We start from the raw sequence: 20,870 nt of genomic DNA on the forward strand, positions 1-20,870 counted from the left end.
AGTTAAATTAAGCACAAAAAATAGCTGACAAAAAACCAGATCTAAATGACACAATAGCGTCAAAATTGGGTGGAAGTAACAATAAAGGTAGTTAACTAGGAAAACCCATACAACTTTGGCGAATGATAGTTGGGCGTATTTGGCTATTAGGTTTAATAAATCACAGACGATCCTTGATTGAAAACGACAACAGCCAATTTGAATGTTAAAAAAGTTGGGCAACACAACTACAAGGTAACAAGCTAAGGGTACAAATACCATAGTCCACACTCGTACATTTACTCATAAAAGAGCTACTGGGAGGATTTATTCAACCAGAAACTTTGATATCATTTTCTGAAAATTTTGAATCTTAACAAATTAAACACTTGCTCTGACTTCCAGGGCAACCCAATGTTGGACGGTCTCCGTTCAATCATAACCCGTTATTCAGGCATATAAAGTGCGCTATAATTTCTTTTCTATTTTTTTTTTTTATTATTTTGAAGTTGGTACTAAGTTGAAGACAAGATATTACATCCCCAAAGTTTGAGCCTAATATTTACCTAAGGGAGCTCCCTCAAGAGCAGTAAAAAGGTGCGGTTGGTACAAGGTTGAGGCCATAAACAACCAAAGCAACGTGTAACTCTGAATAGCATTCAAAGATGAATTTCCCGTGGCAAAAATCTTTGTAATGGCCTGAAAATTTATTTTCATCTCTAATTATAAAATTTAAAGCTTAAATAAATAGTATACATCAAACAAATCTATATACACGTGAAAATATTGAAAATTGATGGCCCAGATAATGCATTACAAGGTGCACTATTTTTCAAACTTGAAATCCATTTTTATTCACATCTACACATCTCAAAGTCAAGATATCGAAAAACCTCTTCTAGTGAATTTTCGAAGTGTGCTTTGATTTGATTTGATTGCTTAGGGCTTCAACCAAAAATTAGCTGATTAGAAAATGATAGGTGGCCAAATCTGTTCCCCATTACAGTCCATGGAAAAATGAACCTCCAAATCTATTTTCCATCAATCACTTAGTTGTTAACCTAAAGCGAGAGAAAGAGAGGATAAAAGGAGAAAATAAGAACTTGAGCTTTTATATTTTTCGAGCTCAGGGCCACTTCCCATTGGTTCATTTTGACATCTTGGTTAACTCGAGCTTTAGCCTAGTCACATATACACCATTGTTTGACCTAGTCACAAATACACCATTGTTTGACACCCAGAAAACCCAAAGGCGCGCCGGCCCCGGGCCCCCCCCCAAAAAAAAAGAATCCAACCTCACCTATTTTTTTTCCCATCCTTTTTTCTGCTTTTCACTTCCTTAGAGAGAGCAAAACAACTCATGTGTCTGTCACACACAGACTGGAAACACCTATGGTGAAAGAAACAAAAACACAGAAAAAATTCCCTTTATAGAGTATGAGCCAAATAGAAGTACATGGGATAAAGATGAAGGCTTCTTTCTTCTTTTGATAACTAACTATTCATAAATGAAGGCTTATTTCCGTACAATATATTTCTCCATTGAGATTGAAAACTAGAGAGGCAAACAGATAATGAAATGGAGAAACCGTGCATGGGAATGAACACAACCTTACAGGTAAAGAGAGTTGGCAAAGATGATGCCACGCCTAAGGCTTTGGCTACCAGCTGCAAACTTGTTCTCTAGGTCCACCTCCCCCACAGCATGAGCTGCATCTTTCAACTGCACCAATAGAAATCGACCACCACTTAAACTTTACATATCTTCATTTCAATAGAAGCTACAAAATCACCAATATTCATAAAAAAAAATTTGACAAGGTTACATGGAACTAGAGACGTTGGACTATGAAAACCTATCCTCTACCGTCACCACTATTCATAAATTGTAGCTTAGAAATACCGCCAGTTTGCAGAATTACAAATGGAAAGTATACAATAAGTTTGGTACAAGGTAACAATTACTTTGGGTCCTAGGATGTGAAATCTGGCAGCTGAGATGTGCTATAAACCACGCTCGAAGTCCCAAAGATAACTTTTCAAACTTTGTGATATACCCCAAGCTGTCAGATATCAAGTAATTGCAACATCCTCGTACCAAAGATAAATGGTGATTGGCAATGATCAGCAAGTGTAGTTTAGTAAGAATATGTTCAATTTAATGCACTTTTGAGCATTTAAAATATTCTGGTGGATGGTTTGGAGATTAAAAAAAGGCATGCTTCTAATGATGTGCTCCAGTCCATCTAAAGCACATACATTTGCTTCCGAAGATACATAGCAAGTACTGTGCAGTTTTAATGCATTTATTTACAAGAATAAAAAACTGAAATTGATCAAAATCACCTGGTTCAAAAACTCATCCAATCTCCTCGCCAATCTGATAATGCTCCCCTCAAAAATATCAGTCATTTCAATCACCTCAGAAAAAGTTGCACCCTATAAAGTAGTAAGCATGGTGGTTTGAGAGACAAAAGGAAACGACTACATGAAAACATAAAAGGAGTAGATCCACATCATAACCTTATTAATTATGATTCTTACTAACCATGGACCAACAGTAGATAACATCCATCAAATATGGCCGTACAGTTGATTCCACGTACTCGTCCACGTTCACTTCCAACTTGCATTCACGTTGAATCTGCATTGCATTCAATAAAGTCACAACCATTCATATTACAATTAATTTTAAAAAATTTACGAGATAAATGAGAACCCAAATTATTGCGTTTTAAGAAACATGAAAACCCATATCATCACGTCAATAAACCTCAGCAATTCTTCTTGCGCTGTCTTGAAGCTGTTGTAATGGCTTTGCAAGCTCAGTTCTCAAATGTATCTGCTCACTAGATTTATCCCCAGGAATGAAGCAGCTAGCCAAAGCCACAACTTGATGATGGTCAAGTTCGTTAAATGTACCTAAGCAAGCATTATGTCAATCTGTAAATAAAACTTAAACAGCAAACATATCTTCAAGAGCTTGTTAACATTAAGTTATTAAACTTACCATTGAACATTAGCTCGGTAACAAGCAGTTCATCACCAGTATCTATCAAGCAGGCAGCCCGACCCTTCAGTTGAACAACACCATCAGCATCAATATGGCCAAGCCTCTTTAACACCCGTGCACGATTTCTCAACTCATCTCTGAATTTTTGGATCTGATCAAAGGAGGCAAATCATTACAAGCCCATAAACATGGAAGAAAATGGAACTATTTTTTTTTCAAACTCAACATGCTGTAACTGCCCAAAAGTAACATTATCATCATCATCCAAGCCTCCTAAAAATATCATAAAACCCAATATTTTCAAAGCCATAAGAAGAAACCAAATTCAACTGTCAACAAAACATGTGACATAAAATCGTCAGAGAGCAATTCTAGACATGTTTGATTGCAAGTTGCAAGATCATGGTATTACAATCTTTTTCCTAGTATTTCATAATTAATCGTGGGCAATTTTTGATAAAATTAAAACCAGTACACAAAGACTAGAGAGAATCCCCAAGGAAAAAACATTCGATCCTTCAGCATACAGTATCGTTTCTTTTTTTTTGAAATTTCCTTCAGCATACACGTTCCACATCATAGTTGCTTCATGGTTAGAAGAAAGGGAGTAAAACACCAAGAATATCCAAGTAAAACTTCATATTATACGTGTTTATTTGCTAATCTCAAAGTTTGATAACTTATGCCACGACAATGACTCACTCAGCCCCCATTCTGTAAGGGCATGATCCAGGGTTCAGGACAACACAAGAATACAATTTGACTATGAAACAATAAACCTTCCATAACTAGATAATTTTAATCCAGGACAATCCAGATATTCCACACCATGTTTAGAAATCCCAAGGAAAGTCAATCACCTGATTAAAGAGCTGTTCAGGATCCTGCTTTAGAGTTTCAAATGGTATTATATTTGATAACCAGTAAACAGATGGCCAATCATAGAACGAGTCCATTTAAAGATACCAACAAAAAACTAAAATTACCTGCGAATCCCGCATCTTAGATTTGAGTTGCTGAATCTCATGATTCACCTGTGCTTTCCTTTGGAAAGTCTTGAAATGTTTCTCGTCTTGAATGGACTATAAAAATATGCATATCTTAGTACGCGCAATCACTTCAAGTAATAAGAACCGACGATCAAAAGCCAGCAGGAGAAAAAAAGAAAACTTAAAACTACGAAGCATGGAAATTTTCATCAAGCACTGATAATAACAGGAGTACCTTATGAAGCGGATGAGCAACTAACTTCTGTTCTAGTCCCTCAATTTTGTTGACCAATTCAACAAACTCTGGGTCCTGTATGCCCATATCCTGACAAATGATGATAAAGTGGATGAGAGCATACAATCAGAAGAGCGAATTGAAATTTAGGCATGAAACCCCCAAAAGGAAAAAGGACAAGAAAACAGTATTACCAATGAGGCAAGATAGTACTAATACAAAATGGATATCTAGAAGCCATTCATTTCACTTCTCAAGCAGTACACAGTGGTCCAATAGCAACTATTTTTTTTGAGAATAACAGCAACTATTCGTAATAACTAAATAATTAACAACCTCTAAACTCTTGGATATTATGATACAATAACATAGTAAGTCACTTAACATTTTAACATAAAGGGGGCTAGAAATCAAACATCCAAAAGAAGCTAATAGTGCATACTCCGAAAGTGGTGGCGGCGTTTTGCCTACCAGTCTACCACCAGGAACTAGCTGTGGTGCAATGTCATAGCTCATAGATATGGCACAGAATCAACAGGATTCCTAATCAAAGGCCCAATAACCTCCACCAGAAATTACTTGGGGCTTGGAAAGGGATCGATTAAGTCTTCTCCGATTTCCACAAACGCAAATGATTTTTTAGGATAAAAAACCAAACAAGACTTTGGAGAGACATTTGGATAGGCATGACCACTGTGGACCACATATACCCCAGCCCAGACTATCCCATGTTGCATCCGATGAACTGATCCCGATGCTCTTATCTCAATAATCATGGAGAATTTGGCTGGTGGGACTATATGGACACCTCAATTTCAATTTAACGTAAAAAAAGGAAGAGAACACTGATCTCCGATCCATGCTACTGACACTGCAGATTTTCTCTCCCTCAAATTAAAAGAAAGTACATGGTAATCTGGAGCCCGGGAATGAGTATTTTCTTGGTTTATTCCTTTTATAAGGCCCTTACCCATTCCAACCTCTTTATAAAGCCCTTATTGACCCCCCTCAAATGCACGTAGAACATGCTCCACGTTATCTCCTCCACGGTAAAAAGCTTTCAATTGGCTGGGTACCTCCGATAAAGCTCTAACCATAGACCATATACAACACCAACAACTCTTATACCCAACAGGTGTATCATATGCAAGGATGCCACAGTGTCCATTAACCACCTCTTCATCCCTTGCAATCCAGGGCAGCATGGAGTAGGGGGTGCTTTCAGAAAATCCCAGGTGTTCTCAGATGCCTCTCAAGCAGAAGCAACAGCCCTCTTAATAGGCCTCGACACTTTTGACAAGGTATGGGGCAACTTGCTAATGATCACATGGCACTCGGCTAGCGTTACAATTCGGAACTTCAAGGCAGCACCAAACCCCTGGAGACTAGACCAAAGTTTAGGCCAAATTTATGAATCTACTCATCTCTAGTGTTTCTTTAAAACACATTTGGAGACAGACCAATCATTTAGCTGACTCTCATTTCGTGTTTCACCAAATAGACTCTTGTATAAACCCAAGACCCAACAACCTTGCAAAGTGTGTATTTTTTGAGCCCCAATTTTGCTTCCTTTATTTATTTACACATATATGCATCCATTTTTACAACATTGATGAAACAATGTAAACTGCCAAAAAAAAAAGTTTAACATTGTAAAGTAAGGCATAGCAAAGATATTTAATTTTACAGTAGCAGAAAGACATTTGAATTTCTGTACAGATCAAGCAAAAGATGCCCATCACTCGGGACAAAAACTCATGATGTAACTATATGCTCATCTTGCAGCCTAAGTCTTTTATCATTCTCCCATGTTGAGTTGGGAATAAGAATAATAGAAGCATGCAACACACGTGCATCTTGCAAGTGGATTTAAGACTTCCCTTTATTTTATGTTTTTTCCCTATTTAAAATAGAGTTTGAGGGGATTAGGACAGCATTGATAACCATTCAACATCACTGAAGCATAAAAATACAAATTTGGCTGGACTGAACACAAATCCATGTAGGATTAAGATAAAGATAATTTTTCTCATTTGTTAATTTTCTATTCATAAATAATGATAACACTCTTGATTTCTTTATCTTGTATAATGAATTATTATTATTTAAGGATATTTTACCAATTCACAGAGGGCATCAAAGGCATGGAATTTTGGGCCATGCTCTCTCTCCAGCCAGATTCGCTCATCATAGTTTCCTATTAAACAATTACAATAAATTTTTAACTTTCAAATTTTATTTTAAAAGTAATAGAATGAAAATATCTCAATTTTTTTCTATTTAATAAGGAACCTTACTGTTTGAAACACTTTCCACCATAAACCAAGGGATATGAAAAATAATGTATTCTTATGAAAAATATTCCTAGTAAATTACTCAATATATCAAATTACCTTCATTTTCTATTTTCAATAAAAATAAAGGAGCAATTTTCATTTCAATATTTAAAATCACAAATTTTATTTTAAAAATTTTTAAATATCAAATATGGAAAAGTATAAATAATTTGCTGCCAGTGCATCACATCAACTGTGGACTAGTGCGTGTAGAGGATTTTAAGCCACTTCCTTTATGATGCCTTAACAAAACCTACTCAACATTTTTTGGTGCTTGGCAAGGTTATTCTTTATACAAGAAATTTGTTTATTAGGGGCATTTTAGGTATTTAATCAACACCAAAGAATAAATTTTTTGCCGAGATAAAAGCATTTACTAACTATTGTAGAAAAAGACAACACCCACATTGACAACATATATAAAACGTGACACATCACTTGGTTGGAGAATTAATTGTTTTTCAACAACTAATGAAATGTCATTCTCTTCCTCAAATATATATATACCCCTCACTAATGACAAAAAGTCTCCTCACTAAAAAGAACGTTTTGAATTAAAAGGCAAGAGTTTTGCATTAAAAGAACTTGAGCAAAAACATTTAAAATTAAGATCCAAAAACAGGTAATTTGCCCAGAACTTCAATATATCAAACATTAGTTCACTCTACTATGTGACTTTGCCATTCTGTGGTAATAAAATGTCAAACACCTTTATAAAAAATATATCTAGGTTCTAAACAGTGACTATGGCACCTGAGCCGTATGGTCGAGTGCAGTGTTACCTAAAAACCTTGCCTTTGGCTTGTTGTCGCTTGTTACCACTTGTTCACACTTGAGAACACACCGACCGTACATGTCGAATTACGTCACCACTTTTTATTAAGTGCTTTGCATTTTATTACAATTAGAGTATGACAGATCATGTGGTGGTGTGAACTCATAATTGGTCCTAGTAAAGTAACCTTTTTTTAACAAATTTCTTCTTTCAATTTAAATTTTATTTTTAATAAATGCAGGGTGTAGAAGGCGTGTTACTGAGGGAATTTGAAAACTGAACCTCATGTACAAGTACGGTATGCCCTACCACTCCGCCACTTTTGGCTCTAGTGTACCAAGAGGATATTAAATTATCTATAACAGAACACCATCTTATTTAGAATGAATAAGTCATCTAGCAGCAAATATGAACCTAAGACATCCTAGGCAAGAAGGCTAAGCTCTAATACCCTGCCACTTTTAGTGCCACAAGAGGATATTACGTCATATATAATACAAACATTATCTTATTCAAATAAAATAGTTGCCAAGCAGCAGGTTTAACCTGCAACCTCTTGCTCAAACACTATGCACATTCTACCGATATGCTATATTAACTTATGTGCAAAACATTAAGAAATTGTATATCACAACAATATCCGCGTCAAAATCGTCTTTGTACTCCATGAGTTCTACCACTATGCTGTTGTAGCTTATACACAAAAGAAAGAAATTGTACACACAAACACACAATAATTCTACTCACAATACTATTTGCATAGTCATGCCAAGAAGTTTGCTCTGTGTACAAGACATCCCGACATGTACTAAATACCAACACGTCTCAGTGTCCATGAAACACTGTCGAAGCATCGACCACATGTGTACAATTTTCGACACGTCTTTAAGTATTGACACATGTCACCACGCAAAACCAAGTCTAGGCAAAGTGTCTAGGTAACACTGATTTTGTTCAGCTTCTATCCACTTGTTTTGGTTTTGTTAAGCTACCCCTTCATAGAGCATTCCCTCAACCTACTCAACATTCATTGGATATGAACATACTCAAATCTTTTGACACCAAACGTTTCGACTAAGAACAATTTTTGTCATTAGTGAAGGGTAGCTAGATATTTCTTAAGAAGTGCTTGGTGTTAGTGGATACAGTTATTCGACTACATCCCCCAACACATCCATTGTCCATTTACAATAGGCGGTAAAGGTCAGATCCGAATCTCAATTTTCGGACGCAACCTTTACCTTCACTATAAATGGACAGTAGATGTGTTAGGGGACACAACCCAACAACTATATCTCCTCATTTATAAAAGGGAAAATTTCTCCATACACTTTGTTTTGGAAAACCATTTCTCAAGAGATCCAAGGTTTCAAAACCTTTCTGGTAACATAAGGATTCAAACCATGGACCCAAATAAACCCCTTTGACCACACATTCTTGACCCAAACAAAATGTTAAATGACATCTCTTTCTATTTGTATCCATTCTATCTAAACGTCTCTCCCTTCGATCTATATGCCTCTCTCTCTCTTAAACCTCTCTTTTTCCAAAACTTTTCTCCCTCTCTTAAACCTCTCTCTTTCTCCAAGACGTCTCTCTCTTAAACCTCTCTTTCTCCAAAACCTCTCTCGCTCACTTTCTTTCTCCAAAACCTCTTTTCAAATAGAAAGAGGTGTCATTTAACATTTTGTTTGAGTCAAGAATGTGTAGTTAAATGGGCTATTTAAGTCCAGGGGTTAGAAGATACAATAGTTTGAATCTCTAAGCTGCAAGAAAGGTTTTGAAACCTTAGGTCTCTTGAGAAATAGCTTCCCTAAACAAGGTGTACAGAGAAATTTTCCCTTTATAGAAATTTTAGCCCATTTCTAAAAAGGTATGATGGCATTTTACTAGTTGTTGAAATGCAATTAATGCTCAACATAAAAGAGACCTCAGCCCATGCGTATGATATCACATCCCATATGGATGATGTCATTTCCCACGATAGCAAAGGAATGCTTTTGTCCTTACCAAAAATTTCTACTTTAGCCTTTGTTATCTTGGCTAAAATACTCCTATAAAAAAGACTACTTGTATGGAAGAATATGTACATTAAATGATTTGATATATCATAGTCATAACAAGGATGAGAAAAATCGAAATTCTAGAAATATGCCTTTGTCAAGAGGTGTAAGCAAAATGTCCAACAAAAAAAAAGATTGATTGCCTAAGATTACTTTGCTTCCTCTCCATACGAAGGTCTTACAACCACTCCCTGCTTCTTACAACTCCATTGGGAGATAAAAATTTTGATTTATAGCATAGAGGTAGGGTCATACAAAAATGGTTAGTGAAGCATCAAATACATCATGTTCTCCCCATTACTCACCCAAGTAACTATTTCTTTCCTCTGTTTCAACTTCTTGCAACATGAAACATCTGTATATGGTATGCCCTTTTTCATGTAAACGTTGCAGATCCCCCTCTACCTCGTCCACAATCACAACTCTTATTGATGGACACCATCAAGAAAAATACAGATTACTCATGGAAATTGGAGGCTGCTGGTTGAGCATAACTCTCCATCTTGATTCTTCATGAATGGGAAAGGGATAGTCAATCAATCTAAGGAGGTATGGTGGAGTTCAACAAGGGGAAGGGGATGACAAGGACAGATCACAAGAAGGTAATTTCACTCCAAGTGTAATGAAGCAAGAAAAGAAAAATTCTAAATAGGATTTTGTTAAGCTACTTTCACTATAGTGTATTCGCAAAACCTATTCAATATTTTTGAACACGAATGCTTACAATACAATATAAGTAACTTTTCCTCTAGAGGTATTTTAAGTTAATTAAACATAGATAAAGTAACAATTTTTAGTAAAGACCAATGCACTAAGAGCGTGTTTGCTTTATGAAAGCCGCAGCTTCCAGAAGCCCCAAATTCCACAACTGTAGCACTTTCCGCGTTTGTTACGCAGGAAGTGTGACACCGTTTTGGAAGTCACTGCTTCCAGCATCTGCCAAACCAACATTAAATGTCACTGATTTGGGGAAGTCGCGGCTTCCATGCTACCCCATGAAAGTTGGGGCTTCAAGAGGTAGTGGAAGAGGTTACTTTGGAAGCCTGCCTCTTCCACCACGACAGCCTCTTCCACCAACACCAAAAACTGCAACTAGCCAAGTAGCCTTTTCCACCAACTCCAAAACTTGTGGCTTCTAGGGGGTAGAATGGAAGCCACGGCTTCCCCAAATCAATATCATTTAACATTGTTTTTGAAATCGTTGGAAGCAGCGGCTCCCAAAACAGCATCGCACTTCTCGTGTAACAAACATGAGAAGTGTACAATTGGGGAAGCCGCGGCTTCTGGAGGTGGCAGCTTCCACAAAACAAGCACACTCTTTCTAAGTATCATTGAAAATGACATCATCGTCACCAATATGAGATGAGACATCATCCACAAAGGAATTAGATTGCGATCATTGATATGGAGCGTCAATTACTTTTTAACTAGCAAACTATCATTATTCTTTTTCAAAAATATCTATTCTAGCCCTCACTAATGGAAATGTCTTTACTCAAAAAGTTTTTGTATTAAAAGGTTATTAGATATCTAATGAATGTTTAGAAAGTTAATGGAATACACAACAAAAGTAGTAGGCCAAACTAACCTAACAAATTCTAGGGAGTGGAGCATGCCGTAAGGAAGGGGACATGAACTGGAACAGCTAGGCCAGATGACGTTATAGCACTACATGAAAAACAAGATTCATCTTGCAAGGTAGTCTCACTGGTCTCCATAAGCATGGCCATGTTTTATATTTTGAGTTCACCCTTCCTTTTCACAAGCCCTTTTCACAAGCCCCTATTTAATGTTTCAATTGGTCATATATGTATAGCTGTCATTAGGCTACTCCCCTTCAAAGTATTCCATTAACATGCTCAACATTCACCAAACACTTAATACCCGCCTTTTAATACAATAACTACTTTGGTAATGATGTTTTATGTTACTACTGAAAATAAAATAATATTTTCCAAAAAGGACAATAGCATTTTCTTAGTTGAAAGGATAATCAACGCTCCATGTGAGTGATATCACACCCTATGTAGATGATTTCGCAATATCTCAAGTGGGTGATGTGATCCCATTCAATAGTTAAAGAAGTTTTTGCAATTACAAAATGTTTTACATTAGCACTGATAAACTACCTTAAATACCCATAGACAAAAGTTGCCTATATTGAAGAGTAGGGGCATGAAGTATCCAAAAGTGTTGAGTAGGTCTAAAGACTACACCATACTTGAGAAACCTAACAAAACCAACAAATATATGTGTGTGTATTACTTGTAGAAGTAAAGGCTGCAGTAATTTATGATGTTACCCATTTCAGTTAGATGATATAAATTTTGCACGTCTTTTAAGACAACTAAAATATTGAAATTATCTTAAAAGACATGTCAAATCTACAACACCCAACTAAAATAGACATCGTAAAACACCGCAACATTACTTCTACAAGTAAGGGTGCAACCTTATATATACCGAGCATATGTATATATACAGACTCTCTCTCTCTCTCTCTCTCTCTCTCTCTCTCTCTCTCTCTCTCTCTCTCTCTCTCTCTCTCTCTCTATATATATATATATATATATATATATATATGGGCAATGATTTCATGCAACCGTTGTATAGTAATATAATGCAACAATCCTAAAAAACCATCTTATGGCCATTTGTTTGATCTAATTTTTGAAATACACTCTTTTCATTCGAATGAACAATCACAAAAAAATAAAAAATTGAAAACACAACTTAGAAAGTATTTTTTTAGCCCAATTAACATAAGCCGTTCATTTTGGTGAGATGCTTATATCTAGGCATTAGAAGGATTTTTTCATTTCCAATTTTTTTGGATGGCTTTATTATCATTAGATGAGCAATGTTAAAAAATAAAAACAATGATTTTTAGTTTATAAAGGCTAAGATTTTGAAATTCACAAAATGAATTGTCTAGATTCGTTTTTGGAGGGGACTCATTTTGACCATATCTAGGGTTCAAATATAACTTTTTTCTTGGAAAGGGGGGGAGGATTGATTATTGAGATGAAGAGAGTGTACAAAATTTGGGGTCATACAAATACCACAAACATAGTTTTCTAGAAGTGTCGTTGCATTATACTATGATACAACCGTTGCATTGGATCATTGCTCTATACACACACACACACATAACGCTTTCATCATTATTCTGCAATGAAACGCTATCACTCATGACCATTCGATCTTGATTTGGCAATTAAAAGAGTGAGAACGCTTTAATCATTATTCTGCAATGAAACGCAATCACTCTTGATCATTCAATCTTGATTTGGCAATTAAAAGAGTGTAACACTATTTGAATTTAATTTTTACCTTCTAAAATTTAACACAAGATAACATGCAGAGCGCACGGTCCACCAATAAAAATATTAAAAATTAAATTTATCAAAATAAATTGAACTAGTTCTTGGGGTATTTAGTCATTTAGTTTTTTAAAGTTGTTTTCTATTTTTTATAGGTGCATTATGAGAACTATAAACGCATAAAAATTGTGCTCAATCCAAGTGTACATAAGAAAATAAAATTATTCTCCAATCAAGATCGGAAGGCAAAGAGCAATAAGGTTTTACTGTAGAAAGCACTCAAAGCATTATGTAGTTTTCTTTGTGTGCATAAGCGTTTACGTGTATGTATGAGCAAGTATGTTCTAACCAGTTACCTTTGGTACAAAAAGGTCACAATCACCCTTAGCTGTTAGATTTGAAAATAGGCAAGCTGAGAATATATGTAATTAATGGTTCGAAATCCAGTAAAGATATTTCTCGAACTTTGTGATACCCCCTAGCCACCGGATTTCACATTTGACAACTAAAAGTGATTGTGACCATCTTGTGCCAAAAGTAAACAGTCTTATGTTCATCCAAAACCTACATACACACACACATATATAAGGGAGTAACTTTTATATGCCCAATGGCCTAGATTTAATTTGAGCCAATTGCCGATCACGACTGAGATTCCTATTTGAATTATAATTTTTTTATACGAATTCAGATCACCTGAAATTTGAAATGTCCAGTCTTCTCATGAAGGAGCACCTAATAAAAATATAACAAATAAAATTCATTAAAAATAAATTGACCTGAATAACCCTATTCATTTCACAGGTATTTTGGTCAATTTACTTTTTATAAAATATTTTTCTATTCTTATTATGAATGCCTATTTTCAAAAATGGACACCCAAATTTCAAGTAATTTGTATTCGTAGAAAAAGAAAACAAATTCAATGATGAAACATGATTGTGGTCCTCCTATCAGCCCAAATTGAATCTAGGCCAAGGGTGTATACTATTGCATCAATGCTTGGGCTGACAAAATGTTTTTCTTGTGTACACACACACAAATATGGGTCTATACCTATATATGTATATACATAAATACATAAATACAAATAAACACATAAATAAATGCATACACAAACATACTTACACACATCTGTGTATGTGTAATCTCTTGCGTGAGCATATCTTACATTCACTCCCTTTCGAAAATTCTAATTAGGAGTATCTTTAAGACCCCATATTTTAGAGATTTAAACGAATAACCTCAAAAAAAAATTTAAAAAAATATGCATTTGACATTAACCTGAAGAAGTAACATCCTAATATTTAACAAAGCCCACCAACTTGAGTGTTCAAGAACTCCAAATCGCCCTTTACGAAAAAGCTCATTCAGTGATTCTAGGTGGATCCCAGAAATTTCAGATCGAGAAAATCCTTCCAAGGAGGTATTTTGCCAAAAATAATAAGTCCACACCAATGTTTTAAACCATGGACTGGAATTAGGACTTGCAAGGGTCTCGAGCCCAACTCAGCCAAGTCCTCCAATGAACTCAACCGAGTCCCAAGAAACTAGACAACAAAAAACTTGGAACTAGTGAGACTCAGCAAGTTCCCAAGGTTTTCCTCCAGACTCCACAGGCTGCCAAGTCTGAGTAACACAACTAAGCCCGAGTAACTCAAGTCCATATGAGTCGAACTCGACGAGTTCTCTCTCTCTCTCTCTCTCCCACCAACACACACACATCAATATAAACGTATGAGAACTCATAATGGTTAAGTTTTCAAGTGAAAGTAAAATTGATGATAAAACATGACAATAATTCCGAACTTCACATGCAACTTTAATACATCTTAAGATACAAAAAAAAAGAACTTTAATACATCTTAATTTTACAATATAAATCCATACCTTAATCGGATCAAGCTTAGGAAGGCCTTTGGGAAATCGTGTTCCCAGCTCCTGCACTGCCAACAATATACTTTGTCTTGCCTCTATTGGTCGAAGATCAGAGGGGATAGATACTCTAATGGAGCTCAAAGCACAAACTAAACCCAATTGGACAGGAACCTACAAAAACCAATATTCAACAAAATTCACATTAGTTAATCCATGCAATTTTACTTCACCAACACACGTTGCTTAAACCTCAATTGCCTAGCTGAAAATACATACACACTGACCCTGCTTAAAAGTGTTGCTTCCCATGAGCTTCAACTCACCACGTGCATTTCACCCTTTTCTCCAGGACTAGGAGGTAATGGCTTTGGGCGAGAACCATTAGCACTTAAACCAGATGCACAATGTAGCAAAGTGTCCACTATATAACTAGTGGAGCGCATAGAGGCTAGTGCAGAAGGCACCGATGCTGATGACACAGGTGGCTTTTTTACCACATTAACTACCACACCCCATCCCCAATCAGTTCCACCATCTCTAACCTTAATCTGCAAAGGTGCAAAGAACAGTCATACGAATTAAATTAAACTAGCAATAGAAAATAATAAACCATAGAAATTGAAGAATTCAATGAGACTGTAAAAACCTTACACATAGAAGCCATATAATTCGGACAATACATTCAATAAATGATCACAATCAAAATAGTAGCAAACCCCCATAACAATACGAAGAAACGAATGTTCTTTGCAATATGAAAATAAGAAACATATATAATAAATCTGCAGTACCAGAACAAGTTAATAGCAATATGCTTGAAACAGAAAAATGAAAATAAGAGAGGAACTCCTCATACCTCAAAATTCAATAAAATAATTACACTGGAACTTACCAGCCTACCAGGAAGAAGAAAACATAGAACCCTTTCAGGTCTAGTTATTTCCGACATCATCTTCTTCTCAAGTTGAGCAATATCTAGTCTCAGCTTATGGTACTCTGCTACATCAGCCTACAAAAAAATTGAAAAAGCATTTACTATTTTTAAAAAAAAAAAATGGATCAATTTATAATGATGTCTCATTCATTTGTACAAGAAAAGCACAGCACATTCAATGGTACAATAAATGCATGAATGGACATCATACAGGCTGCAATATTCAAGAAAGTCATTCGAGATATCTTACCTCCCCAGATTCATCAAGCATACTAGCTTCTTTCTCCAGGCTGGAAACTCTTTGTCCAATATCTGGCAATGTCTGTAAATTACAATGGACAAACACATTGCTGCTTCTCCACAAGTCAGACTAAGAAACAGAGCATAAAAAAGTTGCATTGGTACCTTCTCATACTGAAACTGGTGAAAGGAGTTCTTGATCACATGCTCAGCAGTAAATTGACCCTCAGCACGGCTCATTAAGTTCAGAATAGAGTAGTAACTCAGCCTGAAAGTACTGACTAGAGGTGCAGGCTTTCCAAGAACCATGTCTTTGAGAGTATTCATTTCCATCTGCCCAGGAAACAGATAGGGAATTGACAAATATATAACCAAGCTAAACCACTGTGTAGACAATTTCAAAAACAATACATACACAAATATACAAAGAATCATCACTTACGTAAAGCTAAAAGGTTAGATAGTGTGTAATATGTACAATGTAAGTTCAAAAAAATATTAATATAAACTTATGAAAATCAGCTGTGAAGGCACAGCAAATCTACCAATTTATGTGCGGACATAAATGAGAGTTCACTCCAAAACTCCCATAACTTTAAAGCATCCTCTCAATGGCGTTGCCCAGCTTTATAATGCATGATTTTTTTGGAAAATGGAAAACATCATGGAGGAAAGTTAGGAATAGTGATTTTAAAACTGGGACTAGAGTTGAGACCAGCCAAGGTCCCTGGCTCAAGTCAGTGGTCCAACTTGGACAAGTCAGAAGACTGATTCGTTCAAGTCCCTGAAAAAATGACAAAGCAGGATCTTTGATCCAAGGAGACTCGGATAATTGTCAGCTTTAATAAACTGTACAATGGGGTGTAAGACATATCCAATGTACAATGGGGTGTAAGACACATGCCCCCTAAATTAACTTAAGAATTCTAACAATAAACCTGCACAAAAGTACAGGGTGGGATGCAAGAACCAATATAAGGAAGATATCAACAGCCACAACACACCTGCTCATCGATCATGATGATACAAATACCACGTTCATCCTTCCCACGACGTCCAGCTCTGCCACTCATCTATAAAATCACAGTCAAAAAGAGTTGCTATAATTTATTTTTGAAGAAGGGGTGAGAATGTACCAAAACTAAACAGATACAATGACATGATTCACATTTTCCCGTCATTAAACATTCATAGCCTAATTATGAAAATGAAAATAACAAACAAAAAGAAAAATTAAATACTAACCTGTATATATTCACCAGAACCAATATATCGATGACTATCACCATCCCATTTCTTGACCGATGTGAAGACAACAGTTTTCGCAGGCATGTTCAAACCCATGGCAAACTATAATACATATCAATGCCCAGATACCACAATCAGTAGTGAAACTGTATACAAATTAAGGATCAACTGAACCATGTCCATCTAAAAAATAACAACATATAAAACCCATGACAAATTCACATGCATATCAATGATTACGTACAGTCTCCGTAGCAAAAAGAGCTTTCACAAGTCCCTCTTGAAAGAGAAGCTCCACCAATTCTTTAATTATAGGAAGAAGACCTGAGTGATGCACCGCAATGCCTCGTTGGAGAAGTGGCAACATGAGTTCAATTGCAGGTAAACTTCTATCCTCCTCACTAAGGCATTGTATTGCATTTCTAAAAACTTGTTCCACAACATCCTTATCCTCTTGGCTGTTAAAATCAAGTTTGGACATAGCCAAAGCATGTTGCTCACATTCTCTTCGACTAAAACTGAAAATAATTACTGGCTGAAATTTGCGCTCCATGATCATCTGAGAAAAAAGTATCATTGCGAAGTCAACTACAAATAATATGCATATGCACCATGGTCCCTACAGAGGCAGATGAAAAAGAAATGATCAGGTAGGTGTCCCTGTATGTGGCCCACTGGATTAAAGATCTCAGAGGTGGAGGAATAGCAGTTACACTATCTCACCAAATAACGACCATTCTATCACCTATTAAATATCTAAACCGACAAATGGGTAGGGAACTCCCCCCAACTAAATACAAGGAACCTTCCACATGATCATTTCTCATGAATAAAGCAAATAAAACACATTGACTGACCACAAGATAAGAATTACCAAATTAAAGGCACGTGAACGAGGAAAGTTAAAGTTAAACTTTCACATACCTTCACAATCTTATAGATGTCAGAATCCCCTGAAGCTGAGCCCCCTTTAGCTATCCTCCCTCCACCTTTCCAGTTGTTGTTACCGTCAGCTACTGTCTTCTTCTTCGCAAAAGTATCTTGCAATTTCAAATAATTATCTTCCTTAAACTGTTCTTTCTCATCAACAATGAGATAAAGACCCGACCCACCCATAGGAAACACGTAATGTTGAAGTGGGGTGGGCCTAAAATCAGTGTAAACCACATGGCAAGGCTGCTTATGTAGCTTACATATCCACTCTGCAAACTCAGTGGCATTAGACATGGTAGCTGATAGAAAAACCATCTTTATAGCAGGAGGAAGAAATATTATACTCTCTTCCCAAACCACCCCCCTCTCTCTATCCTTCATATAGTGAATTTCATCAAAAATAACCCAAGCCACTTCCTTTAAAACCTCGGAACCCCGATAAAGCATTCCCCTTAGAATTTCAGTGGTCATAACCAAACAACTGGCATTGGGTGAGAGGGTGACATCTCCAGTCATCAACCCAACATCAGAGAACTCTTGGGCTAGTTCTCTGTACTTTTGGTTACTCAATGCCTTTAATGGAGAAGTATAAATAACCCTTTGTCTCTCTCTAAATGCCATGGCAATCGCATACTCTGCAATTGCTGTTTTACCAGCTGATGTGTGAGCTGAAACTAAAACTGATTCATTTCTCTCTAAACAGGCAATGGATACTTGTTGAAATGGGTCTAGGGTAAATGGGTAGGTCTTTGCCATTTCCCCTTTGAAAAAGGGGCTAGAGAGGGTCCCATGAATGGATTCATCTGTGGTCGAAGAGTAACCAGAAGGGACTGCAACTTCATGGACACATGAACGTGAAATGTTTCTGCGCTTTGGGTCTGATTCAGTTTCGCTTTTGGGGGCTTCAGGATCATCCTCTGCTTTTCGTTTTCCAGGTATTGGAGATTCCTCCATGAGAGAGAGAGAGAGAACTGGAATTTTTCAATGAGTAAAAAGTGTTTTTGCCAACTGAGCTGAAGCTGAAGAATTAAGAGAGAGAGACTTGACAAAAAAAAAAAAAAGTTAGAGAGAGAGGTGGGTCAATTAATAGGCATGTAAAATCTAGGGTTGCAGGTACAATGAGGAAGACGGTAAAGAAAAAAGAGGTGGGATGACCAAAATAAATAATTAATGGAGTCTGAGAGTTCACGCTTGCTTACCTGCAACTGAGACGGCGAAATTAGGGTTGGTCTCCCTGCTGAACTTCCAAAAAAAAATAGCTTTCTTAGGGTTTCGTCATACTAACCGCAGGACGACAGATTTTTCACTCAGAATGCAAGAAGAAAAGCCACAGAGGGTCTATAAATACCCTTGTTTTTCTACTTAATGTCATGCACGCCCTCAAAAAAAAATCGGGTTGGTATTGCGTCTTAATGGTTCGTAACTTCATATTGAACCCAACCTCATTCGAGAGCCAAAAATGAATTTTGATTTTATCTTGAGATTTTTATTTAAAAATAATATTAATATAAATTGGGAGGTTCATTTTTTAATTAAAACTAAATAGAAATAATAAATTATTTTCAATAAAAAATATTGGTCAAAAAAATTAGGGATATTTTATCATTTTTCTATTTAATTTAATTTTTAATTATTTTTATATAATTATATTAATAAAATATATCTACACCTGAAAATTCAAATACATACCTTATTTAACTAAAAAATAAAAACAAAATATGGGACTAAATCTAAATCATTGGAAGGGTGCTTGTGCACCCTTTCACCCATCAGGACAGGATACTATTCCAAAATCTTTTTTAAGTAAAATTTCTTGAGAAAAAGTTTATACACGGTGTAAATCACATCTAAAAAATCCATAAAAAAATGTTATCTACATGCTAATAATCTTATAATTAATCATCTTGACCTCAAGATGTATCCATATAAAAGAGGATTTAAAGTCTTGAAATTTACGTGTCTTATAATGCATCATCTCGAGTGTTCAGTTTTAAGATTTTCACATGTTTGTGGAGTTGCCCGTTATGTACCACTTTTGGAACTTTAAATTTCACTAGGTAGCTTGGAAAATAGATTTCCAGGCCAGCACAATAGTTTATGGCAATGAAAAATTATTCTTTGACATGATTTGGAGATGTACCTTACTTTGGTTGTTTAATATTGGGGCCTTATACAACCGCACCCATTTTCTTGATGGGAAATATATACGATATGACAAATTATTTTTAGTATAAGGAAATCACAAATATTTTTGACAATTACATGTGAAATTTTACGGGAAGAGATGTGTCGTTAAATGGGCACAAAGCTCAAAATAAAATTTCTCGAACTATATGACACACTTGAAACTATCAGATTTTATATCTGATTATTAAGGCTGGTTGTAAGCTCATTGTATCAATAGCAAATGGTGTAAAAATATACAATCCCTTATCAACATTTGCAATTGTAAAATGTTTATTGAAGGTTACAACAGTGCGAAATACGTAGGTTGCAAAAATCTATACCTTCTATTTTATTTGGATGATATAGATTTAATATTACCTTAAAAGATGCATCAACTTTGATATTGTTTAAAAATATGTGTCAAATCTACATCATCCAACTAAAATGGATGATGCATAATATTGCAACCTTATTTCTACAAGTACGGTTGCAACCTTATACAAATCTCACTAAGTACAAATAAACCCAAAAGGTAATTTCAGCTTGCAAAATTATTGCATTAATTCTATTTTATATTTATTCAAGATATTGCGAATAGCATAACTGCCGATAACATGATATGCCTATTTTGAGTTATGCATCTCCTATACGAGTCATCTCCCGGGGACAAACATCTATGGGTATCTAGACGGGCGCATACAGATGTACGTCTCACTTTTATAGTGCAATGAGGCACCTTATTGATATTCGATGCATGG

The 20,870-nt window shown here is 35.9% G+C and overlaps 1 protein-coding gene across 13 annotated transcripts; it reads right to left on the minus strand.

Annotated features, from left to right (window-relative positions):
* Positions 1-1,064: 1,064 nt before the first annotated feature.
* HEN2 (RNA helicase, ATP-dependent, SK12/DOB1 protein) lies at positions 1,065-19,242 on the minus strand. 13 transcript variants are annotated; one of them, XR_016041455.1, is made up of 19 exons: positions 19,146-19,242; positions 17,938-18,987; positions 17,258-17,632; positions 17,011-17,115; positions 16,770-16,838; positions 15,931-16,098; positions 15,776-15,847; positions 15,484-15,600; positions 14,915-15,139; positions 14,604-14,762; positions 4,217-4,306; positions 3,979-4,074; positions 2,990-3,143; positions 2,753-2,901; positions 2,528-2,623; positions 2,326-2,418; positions 1,945-2,042; positions 1,591-1,702; positions 1,065-1,369 (listed from the first exon to the last, which is right to left on the minus strand). XR_016041455.1 is itself a non-coding variant. In XM_088848031.1 (18 exons), the coding sequence occupies exons 2-17, from the start codon at positions 18,898-18,900 to the stop codon at positions 1,592-1,594; spliced, it is 2,982 nt and encodes a 993-aa protein (XP_088704157.1). In that variant the 5' UTR covers positions 18,901-18,987; positions 19,146-19,242; the 3' UTR covers positions 1,065-1,369; position 1,591. The 13 variants fall into 13 exon arrangements, 4 of the variants coding, with proteins under 4 accessions (XP_088704157.1, XP_020526909.2, XP_006850959.2 ...); XR_016041465.1 differs by lacking the exon at positions 1,945-2,042 and having other exon boundaries at positions 14,876-15,139; positions 17,258-17,572; XR_016041459.1 differs by lacking the exon at positions 1,945-2,042 and having other exon boundaries at positions 14,876-15,139.
* Positions 19,243-20,870: the final 1,628 nt, after the last annotated feature.

This window comes from Amborella trichopoda, chromosome 1, assembly GCF_054954075.1.
Source record: "Amborella trichopoda isolate Santa Cruz 75 chromosome 1, AtrichopodaSantaCruz75HAP2 v2.0, whole genome shotgun sequence".
NCBI lineage: Eukaryota > Viridiplantae > Streptophyta > Magnoliopsida > Amborellales > Amborellaceae > Amborella > Amborella trichopoda.

What these genes read in the sequence shown, in the direction of transcription:
- HEN2 (XM_020671250.2), bottom strand. Translation starts at nt 18,900, where the DNA reads ATGGAGGAATCTCCAATACCTGGAAAACGAAAAGCAGAGGATGATCCT. An exon ending in CTCTTTTTGCTACGGAGACT is followed by an intron (nt 17,116 to 17,257) that starts GTACGTAATCAT and finishes TATGTATTATAG; the next exon opens with TTTGCCATGGGTTTGAACAT. An exon ending in ACCAGTTTCAGTATGAGAAG is followed by an intron (nt 15,848 to 15,930) that starts GTACCAATGCAA and finishes TGTAATTTACAG; the next exon opens with ACATTGCCAGATATTGGACA.